The sequence below is a fragment of the Odontesthes bonariensis genome, chromosome 9, assembly GCF_027942865.1.
Source record: "Odontesthes bonariensis isolate fOdoBon6 chromosome 9, fOdoBon6.hap1, whole genome shotgun sequence".
Lineage (NCBI taxonomy): Eukaryota > Metazoa > Chordata > Actinopteri > Atheriniformes > Atherinopsidae > Odontesthes > Odontesthes bonariensis.
Window position 1 is genome coordinate 6,746,314 of NC_134514.1, and position 18,615 is coordinate 6,764,928.

Sequence of the window (18,615 nt, forward strand, 5' to 3'; positions counted from 1 at the left end):
ATGAAACTATGATTTCAATTTATTTTAGGCTGTCAAAAATATTTGTTTTCCAAGCACCTCCGGACGCCGAGCCAATGAAGTGCAAAGGAAGCAAATGTTCTCCCGCCTGTTATATGAGACCACATAGTGGCTCCATCCATGCTGGAGATAATTAATATCAATGACCCTGCTGACGTTTTAAATGCATCTTGTTGGGTTTAATGATACCATGTCATAAGCAACCGGAGGTGGACAGCCCCGGCTCGGTGTATGCTGGCAGACCCAAGCCCGGGGCTCTTGAGCTGACAGGCGAGACCAGGTGAATAATAGTCTTTGGCATCTTATTATATTGCTGGCATGATCTGATTTACTCCTGCAGCAAATGGTGGGAAGAGACCCAGTCATGGAGGGTACTGAATTAACGAGGTTTACGCACAAATGAACCCCATACTGACGGCAGATCCATTATGCAAGATTAAAAGGAATTTGTACGTGGCTCAGACCGCTCTTACTTTACTTTACAGTAGAATCACTCATCACAGGTATTCTGCTAAACTGGGCTACATATATTTCACATTTCTTTCTGTAAACGCTCTTAATGGTGTTTATTTATTTTTTTTTTTCCTAGTTTTTAGTATTTTCCTTTTCTTGGCACAAGTTTGACCCTACACTGCTGATAGTAGCAGGGACGTTGAAATAATAGATATTTAAAGCAGTTTAGACAAGAATTAATTATTTTTTTTGTTTTTCCCATGCCACGAATTTACCGGTGCATGCTGAAAAAGGGTCAAACATACATGACTACATGATTAATTCAAATGATACATTTTACAGATGTCTCTCCTTCCTTTACTATTGTCTGTTGAGTTGAATATTTTGTGTCCTGTGCTGTATATTATAACGTGACAACATTTATCGCCATAAATTTCCGATTTTTTAATAAAACTACACATCCCTACAGCACGTAAAATACTCTCAGAGAAGCGAACCTCTGATTGGTTGATTAAAATCCACGTGACTGAAACGGACGTATTGAGAAAGATCTCAACAGGAAGTGTTTCTGTCAGCTGTCAACGTGATAGTTGAAAGTCAAGCGAAAGCTAAATCGTGAATTTTTATGAAATATGTCGTTATTGGCGTGGTAATGTTCTCGCAGCATGTTGTGGTTTTAGCCTCATTTTGGGACAATGTTTCAGGGTGTAGCTAAGAGACTCACCGCTGCATCGTTCACCTCAGTTTCTCGGGGTGATTTGTTTGATTTTCGACATTATTGTAAGAAGACAGCAACGAAACTAAGAGTATCCGAAGCGCTTTCGGGTGCTGAGCTGGGAGAAAATGTGAAAGTTCAGGTAACGTTAATTTGTCTTTTACCCACGTCTTCTTGTTCGTTCATTTGTGCCTGAAGCTTTTGTTCTGGAACATGCTGCTTTAGTAGTTCAGCTATTTACATTTCAATGGGAACGAATCTGGAATTTGTCCTATGTCACCAACATGCTGGCTATACAAACATAAAATCTGTAAGAATTTTCCCTGACGGAGCCTGCACATGTTTTTTTTATGCATTTCTCTCTGTCTTCCAGGGATGGGTTCGCTCTGTTCGACCCCAGAAGACCAACACATTCCTACATGTGAATGATGGCAGCTCTTTGCAGTCCTTGCAAGTTGTTGCTGGACCACAGCTGAATGATCCGTAAGCACTACAGTTTTATTCCATGAAGATAATCTTTTGCCAGAATTATTATTATTTTCAATCTAGGGTGCGCTCACTGATATTTTCTGACCCTTCTTCAACTAAAGTCTTGTTTTCACCCCCAAATGAAGGTTGCTCACATTTGGTAGTGCAGTTGAAGTCACAGGTACTATGAAGAAAAGTCCACACCAAAAGCAGCCAGTTGAACTCGAAGCTGACCAGATCCATATAGTTGGAGAATGTAACCCAGTGGTAAGAGAAATTTTAGTGAAGCTTCAAACAATGCCACAAGTGTGCCATAATGTCAAAGCGTCATCCCACCAAATTGTATGAAATTGTTGCATCATTTTTTTCTTTCAGGACTTTCCTTTTAAAATCAAAGAGAGACACGGCCTCGAGTATATTCGCCAGTTTCCTCATCTCAGGTGCCGGACAAATGCATTTAGCTCCCTGCTGAGGATACGAAGTGAAGCCACTGCAGCGATTCATTCGTATTTCAAGGTGAGACCACCAGTGGGGGACTGTTTAATATACTGCACAACAAAGGCTTGTGTTTTAATTGTTTTGTTTGTCTTTTTCCCTCAGGAGAATGGCTTTACACAGATTCATACTCCAATCATCACTTCAAATGATTGTGAAGGGGCAGGGGAGCTCTTTCAGGTTGAGGCAAGTGTCTGAAGTTGCTACGTGTTTTTTAGAGTTGCTCTTTAATACAGTACAATGATGAGTGTCTTCTGAGCTCGAATGTGAACAGAAGCAATGATGGCACTGGTTTAAAATATAAAGCCTCCACTTTTACCACAGCCATCGGGCCCAGAATTCGAAGAAGATGGAAACTTTTTCTCGGTACCAGCCTTCCTGACTGTTTCAGGACAGCTTCATTTGGAGGTGATGTCAGGGTGAGATCAATCACAGAATATTCATTGAGCTTTTAGTGATCATCTGCATATTTATTAAATGTACATCTTTCTTCTATTGAAGTGCAGTTCCAGTTAAATATTGCCACTGGTATGTTTGCAGGGCTTTTTCTAGAGTTTACACGTTTGGGCCAACTTTTCGTGCGGAGAACTCCCAAAGCAGACGGCATCTGGCTGAGTTTTTCATGGTGGAGGCAGAGATCTCCTTCACTCAGTCCTTAGAGGATCTCACCAAGGTACACCACGACATTGTCCTCAAATACAACGTCTATCTATGGTGTCAATCAAGCATGTTAAAGCATGCGTGTTAAATGTGGTGACAAATTGAGGCTCAAACTGCGGTCCATTAAATAACCCTCAAGTACATCCAAACTGCGGTTGCTCAAAAATAATGGAAGCTCACTTTGGAACCTGTTTTTCTTTTCTTCCGCCTGGGCTTCTTAAGTATTACTCTAGGAATAGTAGTAGTAATGGTACTGGAAAATGATTGGGTTTAGAGGAATTAAACTGCTCATTTCAAGGTTATGAAACTAAAACTAGTCCTATTTTCATTCAGTTGTGCACATATCAAAATAAAGATGAATATCGTTCCCTTTTCTGTCAATGAATTTGCTAAACCACTGGTTTCTATTCATTTTTGCATAAAGGAAAATATTTAATCATTTGTTTTGTCATATTTGATCACTCACAAAGTGGCTGAACAAACCTGTGTGTAAACCACAGCATCCTTAGAGGGAGACACTAAATAGCATTTAGGTTGTTGGTCAACTTTGAATGAAAATAAGTCTTCACTGGCTTATTTTATTTATTTATTTATTTATTTTAGAAATTTTGATATCCAGTATGACTTTTAAAGATGCCCTTGTACACAGTTGCCCAGGAAAACTTTAATTATTAAACTTGGCCTGCTCCTTAGGTCATGGAGGACATGTTCAGATCTGCCACCGAGCATGTATTGGCTCACTGTGTGGAGGATGTGGATTTGTTTCACAAGCATGTGACTCCTGGACACAGGGTGAGTCCTGAAGGACGCTTACTTAACTTCAGTCTGTAACCTGGCTCCGTACACTCACCAGCCATGACTGCATCTGACTTCCTCATTATATCCACCTCCTTTTTTCTGTCTTGCATTCATAAATCCTAAGGACACTGTAGATGCTATGGTGAGCAAGAGATTCCCTGTGTAAGTCTTTAGTGTTTCTCAACATTGTGTTTGAAAATAAATCATCTAAAGGACACAAAGTCAAATGTTCAAGGCCTTCAGTGTATGCTTCTATCTTCTTTAAGGATTTCCTACAGCGAGGCTATAGACATTCTAAACCACAGCTCAGAGAAATTTGCCTTCCCTACGAATGTAAGTGGAGTTATTTTTTTGTTTTTTATGATAGAGAAGCTTCATATCCATCTCAGCTCGATGTTTGCTGCTAACCTTTTCTTTCCACAGATGTCCACATTGACTTTTGCTCTCTTTTTCTAAAGTGGGGCTGTGACCTCATGACAGAACACGAGAAATACCTGGTGAAACATTGTGGCAACATTCCAGTCTTTGTCACTGATTATCCTTATGACCTGAAGCCTTTTTATGCAAGAGACAACCAGGATCATCCCAAGCATACAGTAAGACACTGTCACACTGTTAAAAATGCAAAAGTGGATCAATGATTTAACCTTTCATTTCCTTCCTTGTAACACCAGTTGGGTCATTGCTGTGATTTGCATATATGAGCTGACTTTGACTGTTTGTGTGCAGGCAGCTGCTGTGGACCTTCTCGTGCCAGGAGTTGGAGAACTCTGTGGGGGTTCGCTAAGAGAGGAGAGGCTGGACCGACTGAGCACTCGGCTGAAAGAGTAAGAATCTGACAGCTAATGCTAATGTGTTGAAACTGTAGCTGGCAGTAGGGCCACTCTGGGTTTGCCTCTGTGTTTAGTGAGTTTAGCATTTCTGATCAGAGGAAAAAAAAGCAGCTTTCTATATCAAATTTACACACATTTTGTTTTGATAATATATCAAATTGATGTCAGAAGATTTGATTTAGTTCTTGAGTTTTTTGCTTTGAGCAGTTGCTTCTTACCTTGATTATTATACTTCATTATATTTTTAGGGCTGGATTAGAGGACGCATACAGCTGGTGAGTAAGAACAAAATATTCACAATAATAATATTTTGGAAGAAATGAAGTCACGCATCAAATTGGTTGTAATGACATTGTTTTGAACGTGCAGGTATCTGGATCTGAGACGGTTTGGCTCCGCCCCTCATGGTGGCTTTGGACTGGGCTTTGAGAGATATTTGCAGTGCATTCTTGGTGTTGACAACATAAAAGATGTGATTCCTTTCCCAAGATTTTCTCATTCTTGTCCTCTGTAAGGAAAAGAAAAACTGTTGGAGCCTCCGAGAAAGATTCATGAAGTAGTTTTTTTTTAATGATTTCTTTTGTGTGTTAGTCAACAGAAAATAAATAAAAGAAGTCAAATGAAGCACGGTTTTTCAGTTTTCTTTGCATGTTGGTGTGTCTTATGTGCATCTGTCATGAAAACAATGATCAGTGGAATTTTAAGTGATGTATTTGATTGAACAAAATCATTATTGTCCTATTAATTACTACGCAAGTCTTTCCTACAAAAGTACATTAGATATTTCTGCCATCCCTGGTAGACATGTGTCCTGTCCACATGCAATCTTTAGCATCAACTGTTAGTGTATCATCTTTCCACAAGATGGCGCTTTTCCTTGCACATTTCTTCAAAAGAACAAGACAAAATTTGACTTAATCATGATTAATAACTATGATAATGTCATTAATTATTTTTCTCCAAAGCTCATTACCTGAACAATAAACGTTCTGTTCCATCACATATTGCGGGACATACAAGACTTTAATATAAGTTTCAAATCAAATGTTTTGTCATTTGAATTAAAACAGAGCGACAAAGGCGCCTTGCCTCGTGTGAACACTTCAAACATTAAGCTGTTGGAGATAAACTAGTTGTATTTAGATTGGTCCGTGCGTCTTGGAGCCGTTTTGCTGCAAGCTGTTCGTCCGTCCTGTTCATCCCAGCAGCCCATCCCTCGCTCTGCGCTGTGGGCGTGGTGTGAGTTGGGAAAACAAACTGCAGACACCCTCTGATACTTCCTCGCCCTGCATCAGTAGAGTTTCCCCGCGGCTCTCCGCCAGCTGGCCGTGCGTACTTTCTCAAAGAATCCACTTGCGCTGTTTTGGACGCCGGTAGGTTCGCGCAGCGCCATCACGAACGACCGGCTGCGTCTCCGACCGGCAGTGCTCAGATTTTCATCAAATGGGGGAATAGACTGCAACAAGAAACAAACGCCGACCGCACTTTGAGCAGGCGAGCCCTCAGGATCCGGCATGCACTAGTGACAGACTGCAGGTTTTAGAGCAAGAAGAAGGACACAGGCAAACATGAGCGGCGGGGAGATCATCTTCCAAGGGTGGCTGAGAAAATCCCCCCCGGAGAAAAAACTCAGAAGATACGTAAGTAAAATGCACTTCCGCTTAGTTTCTCTGTTTACAAGTTTGACTGGCAGAAGGGTGAACCTAGTTTCACTGGTTTGCTTCATGCTCAGTGGAATATGGCTTCTTAGTTTGTCATCTGCATCTCTGATGAGTGCTGTCCAACTCAGTGGAAGTCCAGCTGTAGCAGGTGCACCCCTCCACTCACTTCACATCTCTGTAGTGTCCTGCACAAAGGACACCTGTTCTTCATTTTTACATGCAGCAAATCTGACAATGTGAGCAAAAAACTGTGGCTAAGTTTGACATGAGAGGCCACCAATAGTGGCTTTCTGTGATAACATGGGGATAAGCCTGTATAATACCCGACAGCTGTCCGATATTTGGACTAAAGAGCTCTCAGCATCGGAAACTGTAATTTGGCTTTATTCGGGTATGAGGTAATGTCTAATCAAATAGTGATGTGACTAGTTCTAACACAGGTTGACCATTGTCACAACAGTGGGAATAAATGGGAAAAAATTCAGTGCCTTGATAAGGGCACGTAAGCCAAATCTGCTGTCTCTTGTTGGGTGCTGGGCAGAGGAATGGCTGCAAATCAGATAATAGGATTTATGGAGGCAGATAGAGCCATGAGACAATCCACTATAAATACAGCTGTATGCTGTTTATGTATGGCGTTGCATTACTAGGCCTCTCCATGTTCCTGCTTGCTGACTTTGCCATGATGTCATCTCTGTTTCATTTAGAAATCCATCCTTGAATGTCTTCAAATACAGCCCCCCCATCCTGTCGTTTCCTCATTGTCTTCCACTTAAAGCTGGCCAATGTTTACACAGACAGCACCGTGGATGGTATGGATCAGCAGCTGCAATAGGAAAGGGGGAAAAAAAAAATCTTGCTTGGTTACAGAACTTTATAAACAAGACAGAGAGGGGGAAAAAAAAAACCCAAGGCAGGATAGAGCCAACATAATCGCCTGCAAGCGAGAGAACACAGCTCCCAGCCCTTCTCACCCTGCTTCTCACCCTGTGAAATAAACTAAAAACAACTCCACACACTTTAATTCAGCCAGAAAACAGAGTCATGAGATAGTGTCCAGAGCAGGCAGACTTGTGAATGCGATAATCTGTCCATCTGAAATTCCTTCCACTTAAAGTCAGACTATGGACAATCGGGGCCATTTATTTGCCAGTATTACTGTCATCTGACGTAGTTAAGTTAATGTAGAAGGATATTTTCAGATGTGGCTTTGATATACGCTCAGAGATTCCATGCTGAAGGTGTGTTGTGTTTGGGAACATGGCAGCAACAGCAAGCTTGAGTCACCATTACACTGGTAGTAGGAGGTGTTAAAAGCTGTAAATGTTAAATGCTACAACTGTTTGTAATGCGCCACTAGCAGATGATTATTTGCTACAATATAAATGTTTTAATCCTTAAACAACACCTCCCCTGTCAATATGCAACCCAGTTCTACCATAAAGTTGTGGTGAGCCAGATGAAACCTGAGTTTGGTTAATCAGTGTTTAGCTGGTAAGATGGCTGGACAGTATAATGAAAACAAAGTTGGGTTTGCAGTTCTATAGATGATATCAGAAGTGTGGCTCACGGCTATGCATGTTCTGTGCAGAGAGTAAAAGCTGACCCCGCTCCTGTCGATCTGGCATGCAAATTGTATGCAAAGCAAAACCGTGCCAGTTAAAGCCCGGACGCAACTGGTGGTGAGCAGAGAAGACGGCGTGTTTATGCACAGCAAGAAGCATGTCTCGTCCTTGTTAAATGAATTGTAATTGTTTACAAATGTGATTAACTCTCAGCGGTGACTCACTCGCTCTACAACAGCCTCTCGCAGCACTAACACATGATGAGTATAAACTCGCTGTGTCCCCCCCTCGAGCATGTGACAGCGGCACTGCACACATGTGTGGTCAATTTTCACACACACTGCATTTCCTCAATATAGGAAAAATCGTCATGCTCTAACTGAATCACTTGGCTGGAGTTTATCTCTTCTTGGGGGTTGATTCGGGTTCCAGAGGTGGGGAGTGTTGGAGGGCTAAGTGGGAGTGGCGTGCTTGCTTTTTTTGAACAATGTCCAGAAAAAGCAGAAGGACCATGAAAACAACTGACAAATCCAGCACTTACCCACTAACTTTTGCGTAGTTCATCGGAGGTCATTTTACTCATCTGTCAGCAGTCGGGCATCATCATGTCTCCTTCATTAACCCCCAAACAATCTTTCATTTGTAGCGTCTGCATAACAGTCAACTTCCGTCTTATCAAATCAATTAGCTCATCATAAAAAATGAAGTGATTGAAAATATTTTTTCCTTATTTGACTTGTAAAAAAAGGACAATATATTTCCATAATTCCATAATTCTGAATACTGCAGGTTTATGACTTTATGTGTTGACATATGCATAGCAGTAAGTCATCTGAATGAATCATGCGTAAATGGTACTTCACGTACCCAGGATGAATCACACATGCAACGTGTCCTTCTGTAAACAATTCCTGTTCCCAGGTCAGGATGAAGCTGCCGCTCACTGAACCCGCCCTGTTGTTGTGTCTTGCATCACAAACATGTCTGTTCAAATACAGTAGCGCATTGCCACATTCCAGATAATATCAGCAAGGTGAAATCTGCTTCGCCTTCTCTCTCCTGCTTATGGTTTCCCATGACTTCATTGTTTTGCCCGTGTGGATGGGAGGAAGACACAGGGACAGTCGGTGACTTTGAAAGGCCGGCAGAGCAGAGCAGCAGCAGCAGCCTCTGTCCCACCGTCAGCTGCCGGGTCTGCTGTTGTTTTGCAGAGGGGCTTTGGGAAGTCCTTGCCCTCAGAGGTCAGCTCTGAACGCCTCCCAGTTCCTGCTTTGACTGACAACCAGCGCTCACACAGGCATTTTCCTTGTTCCTTTTTATCGGTGGGCTTTTCCCCATAAGCAACAGAACGTTTGACTTCCTTTAACCGACAATGTAGATGCTGTAGATGAATATCTCTTTTAAACAGAATGATTCATTAGTCTTTGATACTGGTTCTGTAGACCAACAAGCACTTTAGATCAATGAATCATTTTTTTTTCATCACAGAAACATAGTTTCTCCAACCTTTGAGCACATCTTTCTCACACAGTCACCTCTCTTTGTGAGGATCCAGTGGTGGTCCTATCTGAACCTTTGTCATAATATCCTGCCCTTTGCCATGAACTGCTGAGTTTGGCCTGTGAGCTTTTGGTCCAAAACATAATTATTTCACCAATAGCAGATGCCAGACTTCCTCTGGATGGTACCTACAGGAAGTGTTGTGACAGAGGTCTTATGACAGGGAAAGAAATTAAATTGGTCTGCGAGTATATAAATGCATTTCCATCTATCAAGACTTTATCAGCTGAGTTTAAAATAGTGCTGTTCTGAAGGAAATTAGATCCCATTGATTTTCTTTTTCCCCCCTTCTTGTGACTTGGGCCAGCAGTGAGAATGTTTTGTTTATTTGCTGAACTCTCAGAGAGTACACTAACACCACAGTGATGGCTTCATATGATGGAGCTAATAATAAGAAAAAAACGGCTTGACCACAACAATATGGATCATAAACGGCTGACTTAAATAACTTCTGTGGTTATCGTGATTTACTTTTGATTCCTCTTCTTATCCACAGATCATAATTTACGACAATTTAGGGAAATTATATACTTGAGAAACCATGAACATTTGGTTGATATTGCACTTAAAAGCCACATCACAGAGACCGTATGGACAATGGTTTGTTTCATGTCCACCCAATGTAGCAGCACTTCTCTTATTTATCGAGAGGCATCATTAGCATAATGGCCCCTCACCTTTTCTTTTCCGAAGAGGTAGAAATCTAGTTGTTGCAAACGTTAAATCCAAATGCAAACTCATACACAGTAATAAAGAGGCAAAGAATACATCAATCTGGAGTGTTGCATGCCATTTGACTATCAATACATTGCCTTTCTGAAGCCTTTGCAATTGGGAGGTGACTCAGTAGAAATATATTTTGGCCTCCTACTCATATCCTATGAGAATGATGCAAACACAATGACAGTATTGTTTGTAAAAGCAAAACCTCCTTTGATTAAACCAATAAATCTTATCTCATCATTAGTGCTGACATATGATGTTTGAGTGGGATGTAATGTAGTTGCTTTAGATGGAGGAAAATTCTGTGTAGGTGTTTACGAAGACGTGCATGTGTCTTTTTCTTTTTTTTTTCTTCCTGGAAACTTTTTTTTCATTTGGCTGTTTATGAAGTCCATCACACATTGATCTCATAAGGGTGCCATTCATGAGTGGAAATCTATTTGTGGTGATATTATGAAACTACTCTCACAGAAAAAGAAGTGGTGCAGACAGTGGTGAGATTTAAATTCACACCCCAAAAAGAAAATGCTTTTAAACTAATTTCAAAGTTATTTATTATTATTGATTTAAAAAGTAAAAACAGCCTTTTGCAGTGACCATGTTCAAATTCAATGTGTTTTGCATCAGTATAGTAATAGTTATGATTTAAAAAAAAAAAAAAAAAAAAAAGGTTTTGTAATATCTATTACAGCATCAGAACGTTTTTTTTACCAGAAACAAAATAATCATTGGCATTATTAGCAAGCAGTAAAGAGTTCTCTTCTTTATGTCGCATGAAAACTGTAAGCTCTGCTGGGACCGCTTGCAGGAGTTGGAAATGTGTAAGTAAAGTACCTTTTGGCTGTGGTTGTGGTGCACGTGGTTGCTGTCGTCAAAGTGAAAACTACAAGCACACGAATGTTTCCTGGACAAAAAGGTGATAAATGAAGCTGGTGCAGTGGAAAAATAAGTGTTTTGTTTTATATTCAAATTCTTAAGCAGTTGTAAAATCCCCATTAAGGGTAAATGACTTTCTATTGCTTGGCTGAAATTTGGATTTTATTGTACCGTTTCAATCTTTATTTTTTTTCAAAGAAAGAAAATGTGTATGCCTCTGCTTGAGATCGACATCATTTAGGGATTTCATTTGCACAAGTCATTGTAATTCAGTGGAAGGAAGAGAAATTTTCTACAGCTGTATTCAGATGAAGATAAACTCAATTTCCCCGTCTATTACTAAATAGAAGACAGAATATAAAAAAAAGAAATAGGGCAAGCTATTCCGGAGACATAGCTGTTTATTATTTATTTAGTGAGACGGGGTGAGAAAAAGTGTTTTTTCTGATGATGTTAGGCACCCATTTGCCCCAAAATACATAGAGATTTATTCACTCGACTGCTAGAATAAAGAAAATACTGTTTTGGACTTGTTTCCATTGTTGTCCCTGGTGCTTACACATCATCGAGTGTGTCATGATTCACAACAGCCTCAGCTGAATATTTCTTGTTATCTACTTAATTGAACGTATTACCATGCAGTTCAGAAATATTATCTGAATGTCTCTGAAAATGTGTTTTCCGTCTCCAGAGATCCAGCTGAACTGATATGGAAGACAAAAATGCCTTTCTAGTGCCTTGTGATTCCAGGCATATATTTGTATTGCATTGAACTAAGTGTAATTGTTGCAAATCTGACAGAGAGCAGATTCATCCTCACCATGGTCACATCTCTGAATGGTACACAAAAAAAAGCAGTTTACATTGATCATTAGATATTAAAAAAGTAGAATGCAAGCTGGACTTATTTTGCAAATCGTACTGCATCTATTGGTTGTTTCCTTTTTGCAACAATTTTCATTACTTTTACATGTGAGCAAAAACAGAAAGGCTGATTTAATGTGACACTTTGTAACTCACAGTCTAACTGATGCACGCAGCTGGGTGAGGAGAGAAGTCCTGCAGTGATGTTCACACTGGAGTGATGGTCCACCAGGTGCTGAGGTCACATCTTCCCTTTAAATGGAAACTTTGTGCTCTGTGGACCCTGTCCTATTTCATTCGTTGTTTAGTCAGTGTGGTGCATCCAATGCTGCCTTGCAATGATTTAGAAAGATCAGGAGATATTCACAGCATGTTCTCCGCACACAGATGTGTATGAGGCAACACAGATGGCAGAGGCAGGGAAAGCGACACAAATAATTCTGATTGAACATAATGCTTCCCGTTAGTCAAACTGTCAGAGTTGGCTTAAGCTAAATAAACCCAGCCGTGTGATGAAACGGAGACATAACGAGAGATTTCTCATTTTCCTAATAATGGAAACTGTTCAACTGCAAATTGAGGCTGATTATATCTGCAGAGACCTTTTGTAGAGGGTGTTTTTCATAGGATGTGCAGCAGATTTTGCAGATCATTGCCCCAGTGAAGTGAGTGAATGAGAAGTGTGGCTGCCAAATGTAGCAGCCCTCATAATCATCATCACACCTGTTGGATGGAGCTTCGAAGATCATCCGAGATGAAATGTTGCTAAGAAAGAGAACCTGCAAAGTGCACGTATGATGAAAACATCAGATTTAGTGTTTCTACCCATCCTGCTGGAGAGGACCTTATCTGTTTGCACTCACCTCCCACCTTCTTTATTAACGCACAAGGATTTATGGGCCTGTTTTGGTCTTCTCTTCATGTGTTATGCATTGCAGCTGCTGTCCTTTGGTCAGTGTTTTGACTATTTGCAAACCTGAGCAATTTGATTTAAGCTGCAGTGCGGTTCTAATGCATTTGTTGGATTTAACATTGTGTCTTGTTTACTTTACCGGGCACATGGATGGGACAAAGCTGTCTCCATCCCTGGAGAATCTGGATCTCCTCATCTGTCAAGACAGGTAATGGTTTGGAGCTGCTCAAGATGTAGACTGTTGGCACAGGTTTGTTTGTGACCTGGATTTATTGGAAATGCTCCAGAGGGGTCTGTTATAAACTTTGCCTGGGACAGCTGTCTGGCTAACGTCTCACTCAGAGCCAAAATGTAAAACCCTGTGTGAACTGTACAGCTTCCAAGAAACCATTTTATAGTTTATTTAAGCTAACATAAACTAATGCCAGACAACTAAATACAGTTACATGGCATTCGTTAAGCACAGAATAAACTATATAGATTCTTTAAGTGGATTATCTAGCTCCTCTTTGTCAGGTTTTTTGTTTTTTTGAGAAAGCTTTCAAAGAGGAGCTGTAAATCTTTAGAAATTCACAGAGCTTGGAGCGCTTCACAATGCAAATTTGAATTGTATCTTTGTTGTGTGAATAGAGAAGTGATATTCATCAAATGAAACTGAGCTGCACTCTCTGCCCTTCTGAAACGCACATCTGTTCGAGGCATGTGGTGACCCGGTATTGATTAGGGCTATCATAAATAGGGCTGTCGTTGTTGTCTGTCCAGCTTTGTCCTCCATCCCAAGATTAACCGGAATCACAAGTGCTTTGGCATTCAGTCATTCAGTGACGGCTAGTGTAACAGTCCCACTTCTTAATTAATGCATTTCAAAGTCCTCTTCGCTGCTGTTCAAATCTTGAGGGGAGGTTTCTGGAAAGATGAGACCCTGGCATGTTCAGACACCAGCGATGAGTTGAACCGCTCATATGTTCATGTTTTAGTTTTGTTGCAGGAGTAAGAAACAAAGTCTACAAAGTGCATAGATGTGGGACGAATGCAGAAGTGCGTGTGTGTTTTTTGCTGCTTGCACGAAGAACCATCAACCCCTTAAAATAACTGCATCATGCTCACATGAATAGTTGAATAATTCATGATGAGTTTTTTTAATTTTTTTTTTTATAAAACCATTAAAATAGAATCACAAAGTGTTAGCATTAAGTGTCTTAACTCGGCTTTTACTGCAGTTGAATAGTAATGGCTAAGGCCCAGCTCTGATGTGTCATTAATCAGATCTAATAATAGTCAGTTTAAATGTTACCAGGAAAAGATGACAGGATGTACATCTCTCTACCACAGAATGACCATCACTACAGTCGACAAGGTGACAAAATGTACACACGCAGAGTGGTTGCAAGGCTGTGGCAGAGCTCCACGGTGCCCGTGTTTGTACAGCTGTGTGCAGATGTGTGCGTGTGTGCAGCAGGTAAACCAGGCCGGCTGAGTCAAAGACAACAACCTGCTGTCTCCTCCGCTCTAATGGGACCAGACCCTTCTATCCTCGAGCTTGAATAACATATACTTGGATGTTTGCTCATACACATTTAAAAACATGTTGGCTGATTTTTTTTTTTTTTTTTATTATTATTATCCCTTCTGTTGACACAGTGTACTACTAAACAAACACTTTGCTCAATTGCTGTAGAAGGCACACCTTCGATAATTGTTTAGGCCACGACCATCTCTACGTTCATTAGTCTGCTTCGCTGGGATGGAAGAGTGATAAAGTCAGTGCAAACAGATGGGTCTGTTCTCATAACTCACAGTGTTTTGCTGTGGTTTATGCACAGTGAATTTACCCTTCACAATTTCATTTAAAGCCTTGGGAAAATATTAACTTATACTGGACAATTGTGTCACTTATTTCTGTGAAAACAGAGAATTTGTATGATTTCTTTTTTTTTTCCCTCTCCCAACAGAATCATTGTTTTGCATTGTGTCAAAAATAGGAAGAAAAAAAAACATGTCTACTTATCAACATTCAAAGAAACAAAAGAAAGTGCCCAGATGAACTTGTTTTGATCTTATTTTTAGAAACCAACCGAGTCAGAGTGATGTTTTGTATGGTTTTGTTATTAAATGTTTTCCTTCCCAGTCATCTGAAATAGATGCAGACATGTTATCCTTTGTGTTCCACTGTTGTCTCTGCAACTGGATGCTATCAGCGCAGGACAAATGAGGCTGTTGAAACAAGGTAAGATCCAGCCTTTATGGGATGATTGAATAGGACTGGAAGAACTAACACATCCATAGATACGGATGGCTGCTCCTCTTATTGGAGAGCTTTTGTTTAGAGTTAAGAATTGAAACCATTACAACTCAAACAACAGGGGTTACTTAACAGGTGGTCTATACTGCTTTCTAAAAGGTACCGTTTGTGTCTTGCACTTAGATTGGTTTTGTTGCTCTGTTTTCCGCTTTGATTTAACCTTTATTTGACTTTGATCTCTCTGTGGAAAGAGCAGTTCAACATGAACAAACACCAGTACATGGCAGTTACAACATGCCCCTTGCAGTTTGCAGTATATTGCTCAGACAATAATGTAACTATTTGATATCTTGTTAGTTTATGGTGTAATTAGTGGCCTGCCTCAAAGCTCTCTCGGTGTGCCCGAGGACTGTTCAGTCCAGTTGTTATCAAGGCCAGTGCTTCAACACTGAACCCCCCCATCCCCCCCTTTTTTTTTCCCTGAACAGCAATGCAGCTTAAACCAAAGCCATGAGGGGGAGGGGAGAGCTGCAGAGATGGGAAAGTTCAGCCTAGTTTTACAGCTTCAGCCCTCACTTCCCAGTGCTTAGACAGTGATCGATGAGCTTGGACATGCTCTGTAGGACAGGCAGTGGGTGGGTTGGCTCATTTTGCTGTATCCTCCTCCACATTATTTACTTCACCAAGGAAGTTTGCTCATATTTGAAGGTGTGTGTACGAGACACACATGGATAAAAAGCTGTACTGACAGTTGTTTTGTTGAAAAGGCTGATTTGAAACCTTATTAGCAGAAGGTTTGATTAAAGGAAATATTCACACCAAGCTGGGAATTATTTCATTGTCCGGAGGACAAACAAATGAATTTTTTTTTTTACAGTGACAGGGCCTCCTAAGCGAATTGACTTTTCCCCATGTTTGAGAGCTGCCCTGGTTTACCATGCTGCTACAGCTGATGGATGCCAGGAATAACCCAGCTGGGTTGCACTGACCTTTCCAAACTTGGCATCGCTCCAGGTCTTAATTAAGTGTGGAACCTTTTCTTAGAAAAGGCTAAATATTTAAATGGTGCTAACACATTCATGAAAATGCTGAATGAAAGGCCTTTGTGGAGCAGGAAAATGATCAAAAAATGCTCCGCTTTTATTTGGTCTTTTTGGCTGTTGTGACGACTGTACTGTGTTTCCGCGAAATAAGTTCACACTCCAATCCAGGCACACAGAGGGAAGCTTGAGGAGTATCAATGTGAAATTCAGTGGAATCTGTCTCGCCACACCCTTCACCAGCGTAATCGGTATTAATGAACTTTCACAACAACCTCTCATACTCAGAAATGACCTAATACATAGTTTCCCCACAACTCATCAGGGCTGACTAAACATATTTTTAAATCACTTTTTTTTTCTGCTCCCTGATTATAGGGTTAAAAAGCTGTAGCTTTTATCAGCCTGACTGAAAAATAAAACACAAAGTGGTGTAGCCCAATACTTCAGGGGTAGCTACGCTACACGCTGAAGATAAGATCACAACCTGCACTTCCTGGAAGAAAGTGAATGTGTTGCTGCAACAGAACCAGCAAATATATCAAACACTGAAGTAAAAAACTTCAGTACGGTAGGTTGCATCTCGACTCAAGATCATACTTCAAATAATACGTGTTTGTGTGTCAATACGTCCCAGGTGCATGATCAAACATCACTTTTTTTCCCCCCAAACTTTTCAGAAAACATCTCTCAATACGTTAATAATGTATATCTAAATGACAAAAGAAAAATAAGTTAAATGTAATGTAGCACAACATTAAGGATGAGAAGGAAGTTTTCAAAGTGATTCAAGTTTTGTACTAACTTAATTTAAGAGTAGTCATACCTCTTCAAAGATGGCAGTTCTCAGATATATGATTTATTTGTAAGTTGCTTTGTATAAAAGCGACTTACGAAAGCGCCAAAAGCGTAAACATAAACATGAAGCCTGTGGATGGGATTTTAAAAGGGAATGCAGACTGGCATGCAGGTGCCCAGGCTATAGCTTTAGATTTAGAGAAGTTTAGGAAATAAGCTTAGAAAAAAAGAAAATGTATTAATAATATTGAGCTGCTTTGAACTATAGGCTGTAACTGAATGATAGATAGATTTGCCATAGCATTAGACATTGTTTTGTCATTTTAAAGCCCTAAATTTGGCTTTCGACCTTTGGCATTTTGAATCTTTCCGAAGCAGGAAATGACCATATTTGTAAAAAAAAAAAAAAAATGAGGATGAATAACTTTGAAATAAAGGAATTATTTTCACAAGAACTATCTGCACACTCATCAGAAGGTGTGGGTCTAGTTAGCTGCCATAAGGATTTGTGGGAAAAATGTAACAACACAGTATTTTATGAGAGAAGTTGATGTTTTTGTATGGATGTCTAGTGGAGCCAGAGATTTTTTTTTTTAGAACCAGCACCCAGGGGCTGCTGGTGGTATTCCAGTTTCAGGCACCTCTGCATCAGCTTAATTTCTCACAGTAGATGGCTATGTCCATTTTTTTTTTTTAGTCAGTGTTTTGGAAAAATGAGTCAATAACCTCACTAACTTGAAGTCGATTAAAGGTTTATTTTGTGAGGCTTAAAGCTCCGAAGGCAGTGTTGAAGATAGCATGAAGAAAAGCCTTTTTGAGAGATCCTAAAAGATTATTACATTGGTGTTACATAAGTGTGTTGTCTTTACTTGTCAGCTTCCTAAAAGCATCCATAACTCATTGTTTATCTGAGTAGGAGTAAGACCTTAGCAAGATCACTAGTGGGCATTTCCCTGGTCCAACCATGGGAGTCGGTCCTCTGTATCAGGGACCAACTCCTAGCCATTCCTTTTACATGTTATTTCTTCTCTCTCCCCTCACAAAGTCATTAGTATATTTGGCTCGCTCTTGCATTTTCCTCTCAAACGTCTTACATTTATTGTCAAGAAGACAAATTTTGATTTTAATTTTTTTTTTTTTTTTTGTATCACTTGTTTCAGCAGCAGCGTTTTTGCTCTCTGTCGCAGTGTTTCCTGGTGGCTCACTAAGCCTCTACACTGTGACAGATACCCAATAAGCACATGACCTCGACAGTGAAGCCAAGGCAGTTATTTCAGCCATCATTAATTTCACCTCTGCATCTTGAAGTTAATGTCCTCTCGTAATAGAAAATTTAGTGTTCATATTTCCAGAGGAGATTAGGGATATCTGGTATTTGTGTTTGTCTGTGTGTGTCAGTGTACATGTACGTATTTGTGGGGTGGGGAGAGGAGGTGTTAGCCTTGCGGCAGTGTCTGTGTTGATGGAGGGAGAGGGGGCCTGCAGGATCCTGTGTGTCAGCAGCCTGCATGTTAGACATTGCCTGGTGGAAGTGCATCACTGGCAGAGGGCCAAAAGCCCCCTGCCCCCCTCAGCACCTCCTTTACGCCCCCTTTCCTTTCCTGGTCTATCTTCCTCTTTTGTCTTGCAGTACAGAAAACACAGTCCCTTTAGACAGCCGCTGGAAAAGCATGTGAAGCTGTTGTCATGAAGGCCACTGTTCTTCCTGTGTGTCTTGTCAGCTGACGAGTCAACATGTCATTGCTTTACTACCACATTACACTAGTTTTCTTGCTCTTACATTATTACTGCTTGCTCTATTGGAGCTTGTACCACTGCTGACTTTTATGTGGTTATGAAGAAGGATGATTGTTTACACTCTCAGACGCAGGGTCAGTGATCACATGCAGATGTGGCTTGATAATTATTGGACCAGAAAGGTGTCATTTACCGG

At 40.5% G+C, this 18,615-nt stretch overlaps 2 protein-coding genes across 3 annotated transcripts in view; both read left to right on the forward strand.

Annotated features, from left to right (window-relative positions):
* The first annotated feature begins 1,031 nt into the window (after positions 1-1,031).
* Positions 1,032-5,064, forward strand: nars2 (asparaginyl-tRNA synthetase 2, mitochondrial). The gene is made up of 14 exons (XM_075474317.1): positions 1,032-1,328; positions 1,560-1,669; positions 1,801-1,921; positions 2,030-2,170; positions 2,255-2,335; positions 2,474-2,568; positions 2,690-2,822; positions 3,503-3,601; positions 3,732-3,769; positions 3,874-3,940; positions 4,066-4,203; positions 4,337-4,434; positions 4,689-4,715; positions 4,810-5,064. The coding sequence occupies exons 1-14, from the start codon at positions 1,167-1,169 to the stop codon at positions 4,952-4,954; spliced, it is 1,455 nt and encodes a 484-aa protein (XP_075330432.1). The 5' UTR covers positions 1,032-1,166; the 3' UTR covers positions 4,955-5,064.
* Positions 5,065-5,718: 654 nt separating this feature from the next.
* The window catches only part of gab2 (GRB2-associated binding protein 2), a 33,030-nt gene continuing 20,133 nt past the window's right edge, over positions 5,719-18,615 (forward strand). For both annotated transcript variants that reach the window (XM_075472890.1, XM_075472891.1), the window contains exon 1: positions 5,719-6,080. In XM_075472890.1, coding sequence (XP_075329005.1) covers positions 6,009-6,080 — 72 coding nt within the window. In that variant the 5' untranslated portion in view covers positions 5,719-6,008. The remainder of the gene's footprint in view (positions 6,081-18,615) is intronic.

Bases quoted from the DNA above. Each gene is read 5' to 3' on its own strand.
- nars2 (XM_075474317.1), top strand. From the start codon at position 1,167: ATGTTTCAGGGTGTAGCTAAGAGACTCACCGCTGCATCGTTCACCTCA. The intron at 2,171-2,254 runs GTGAGACCACCA...TTTTTCCCTCAG, and splicing joins CGATTCATTCGTATTTCAAG to GAGAATGGCTTTACACAGAT. The intron at 3,770-3,873 runs GTAAGTCTTTAG...ATCTTCTTTAAG, and splicing joins GTGAGCAAGAGATTCCCTGT to GATTTCCTACAGCGAGGCTA.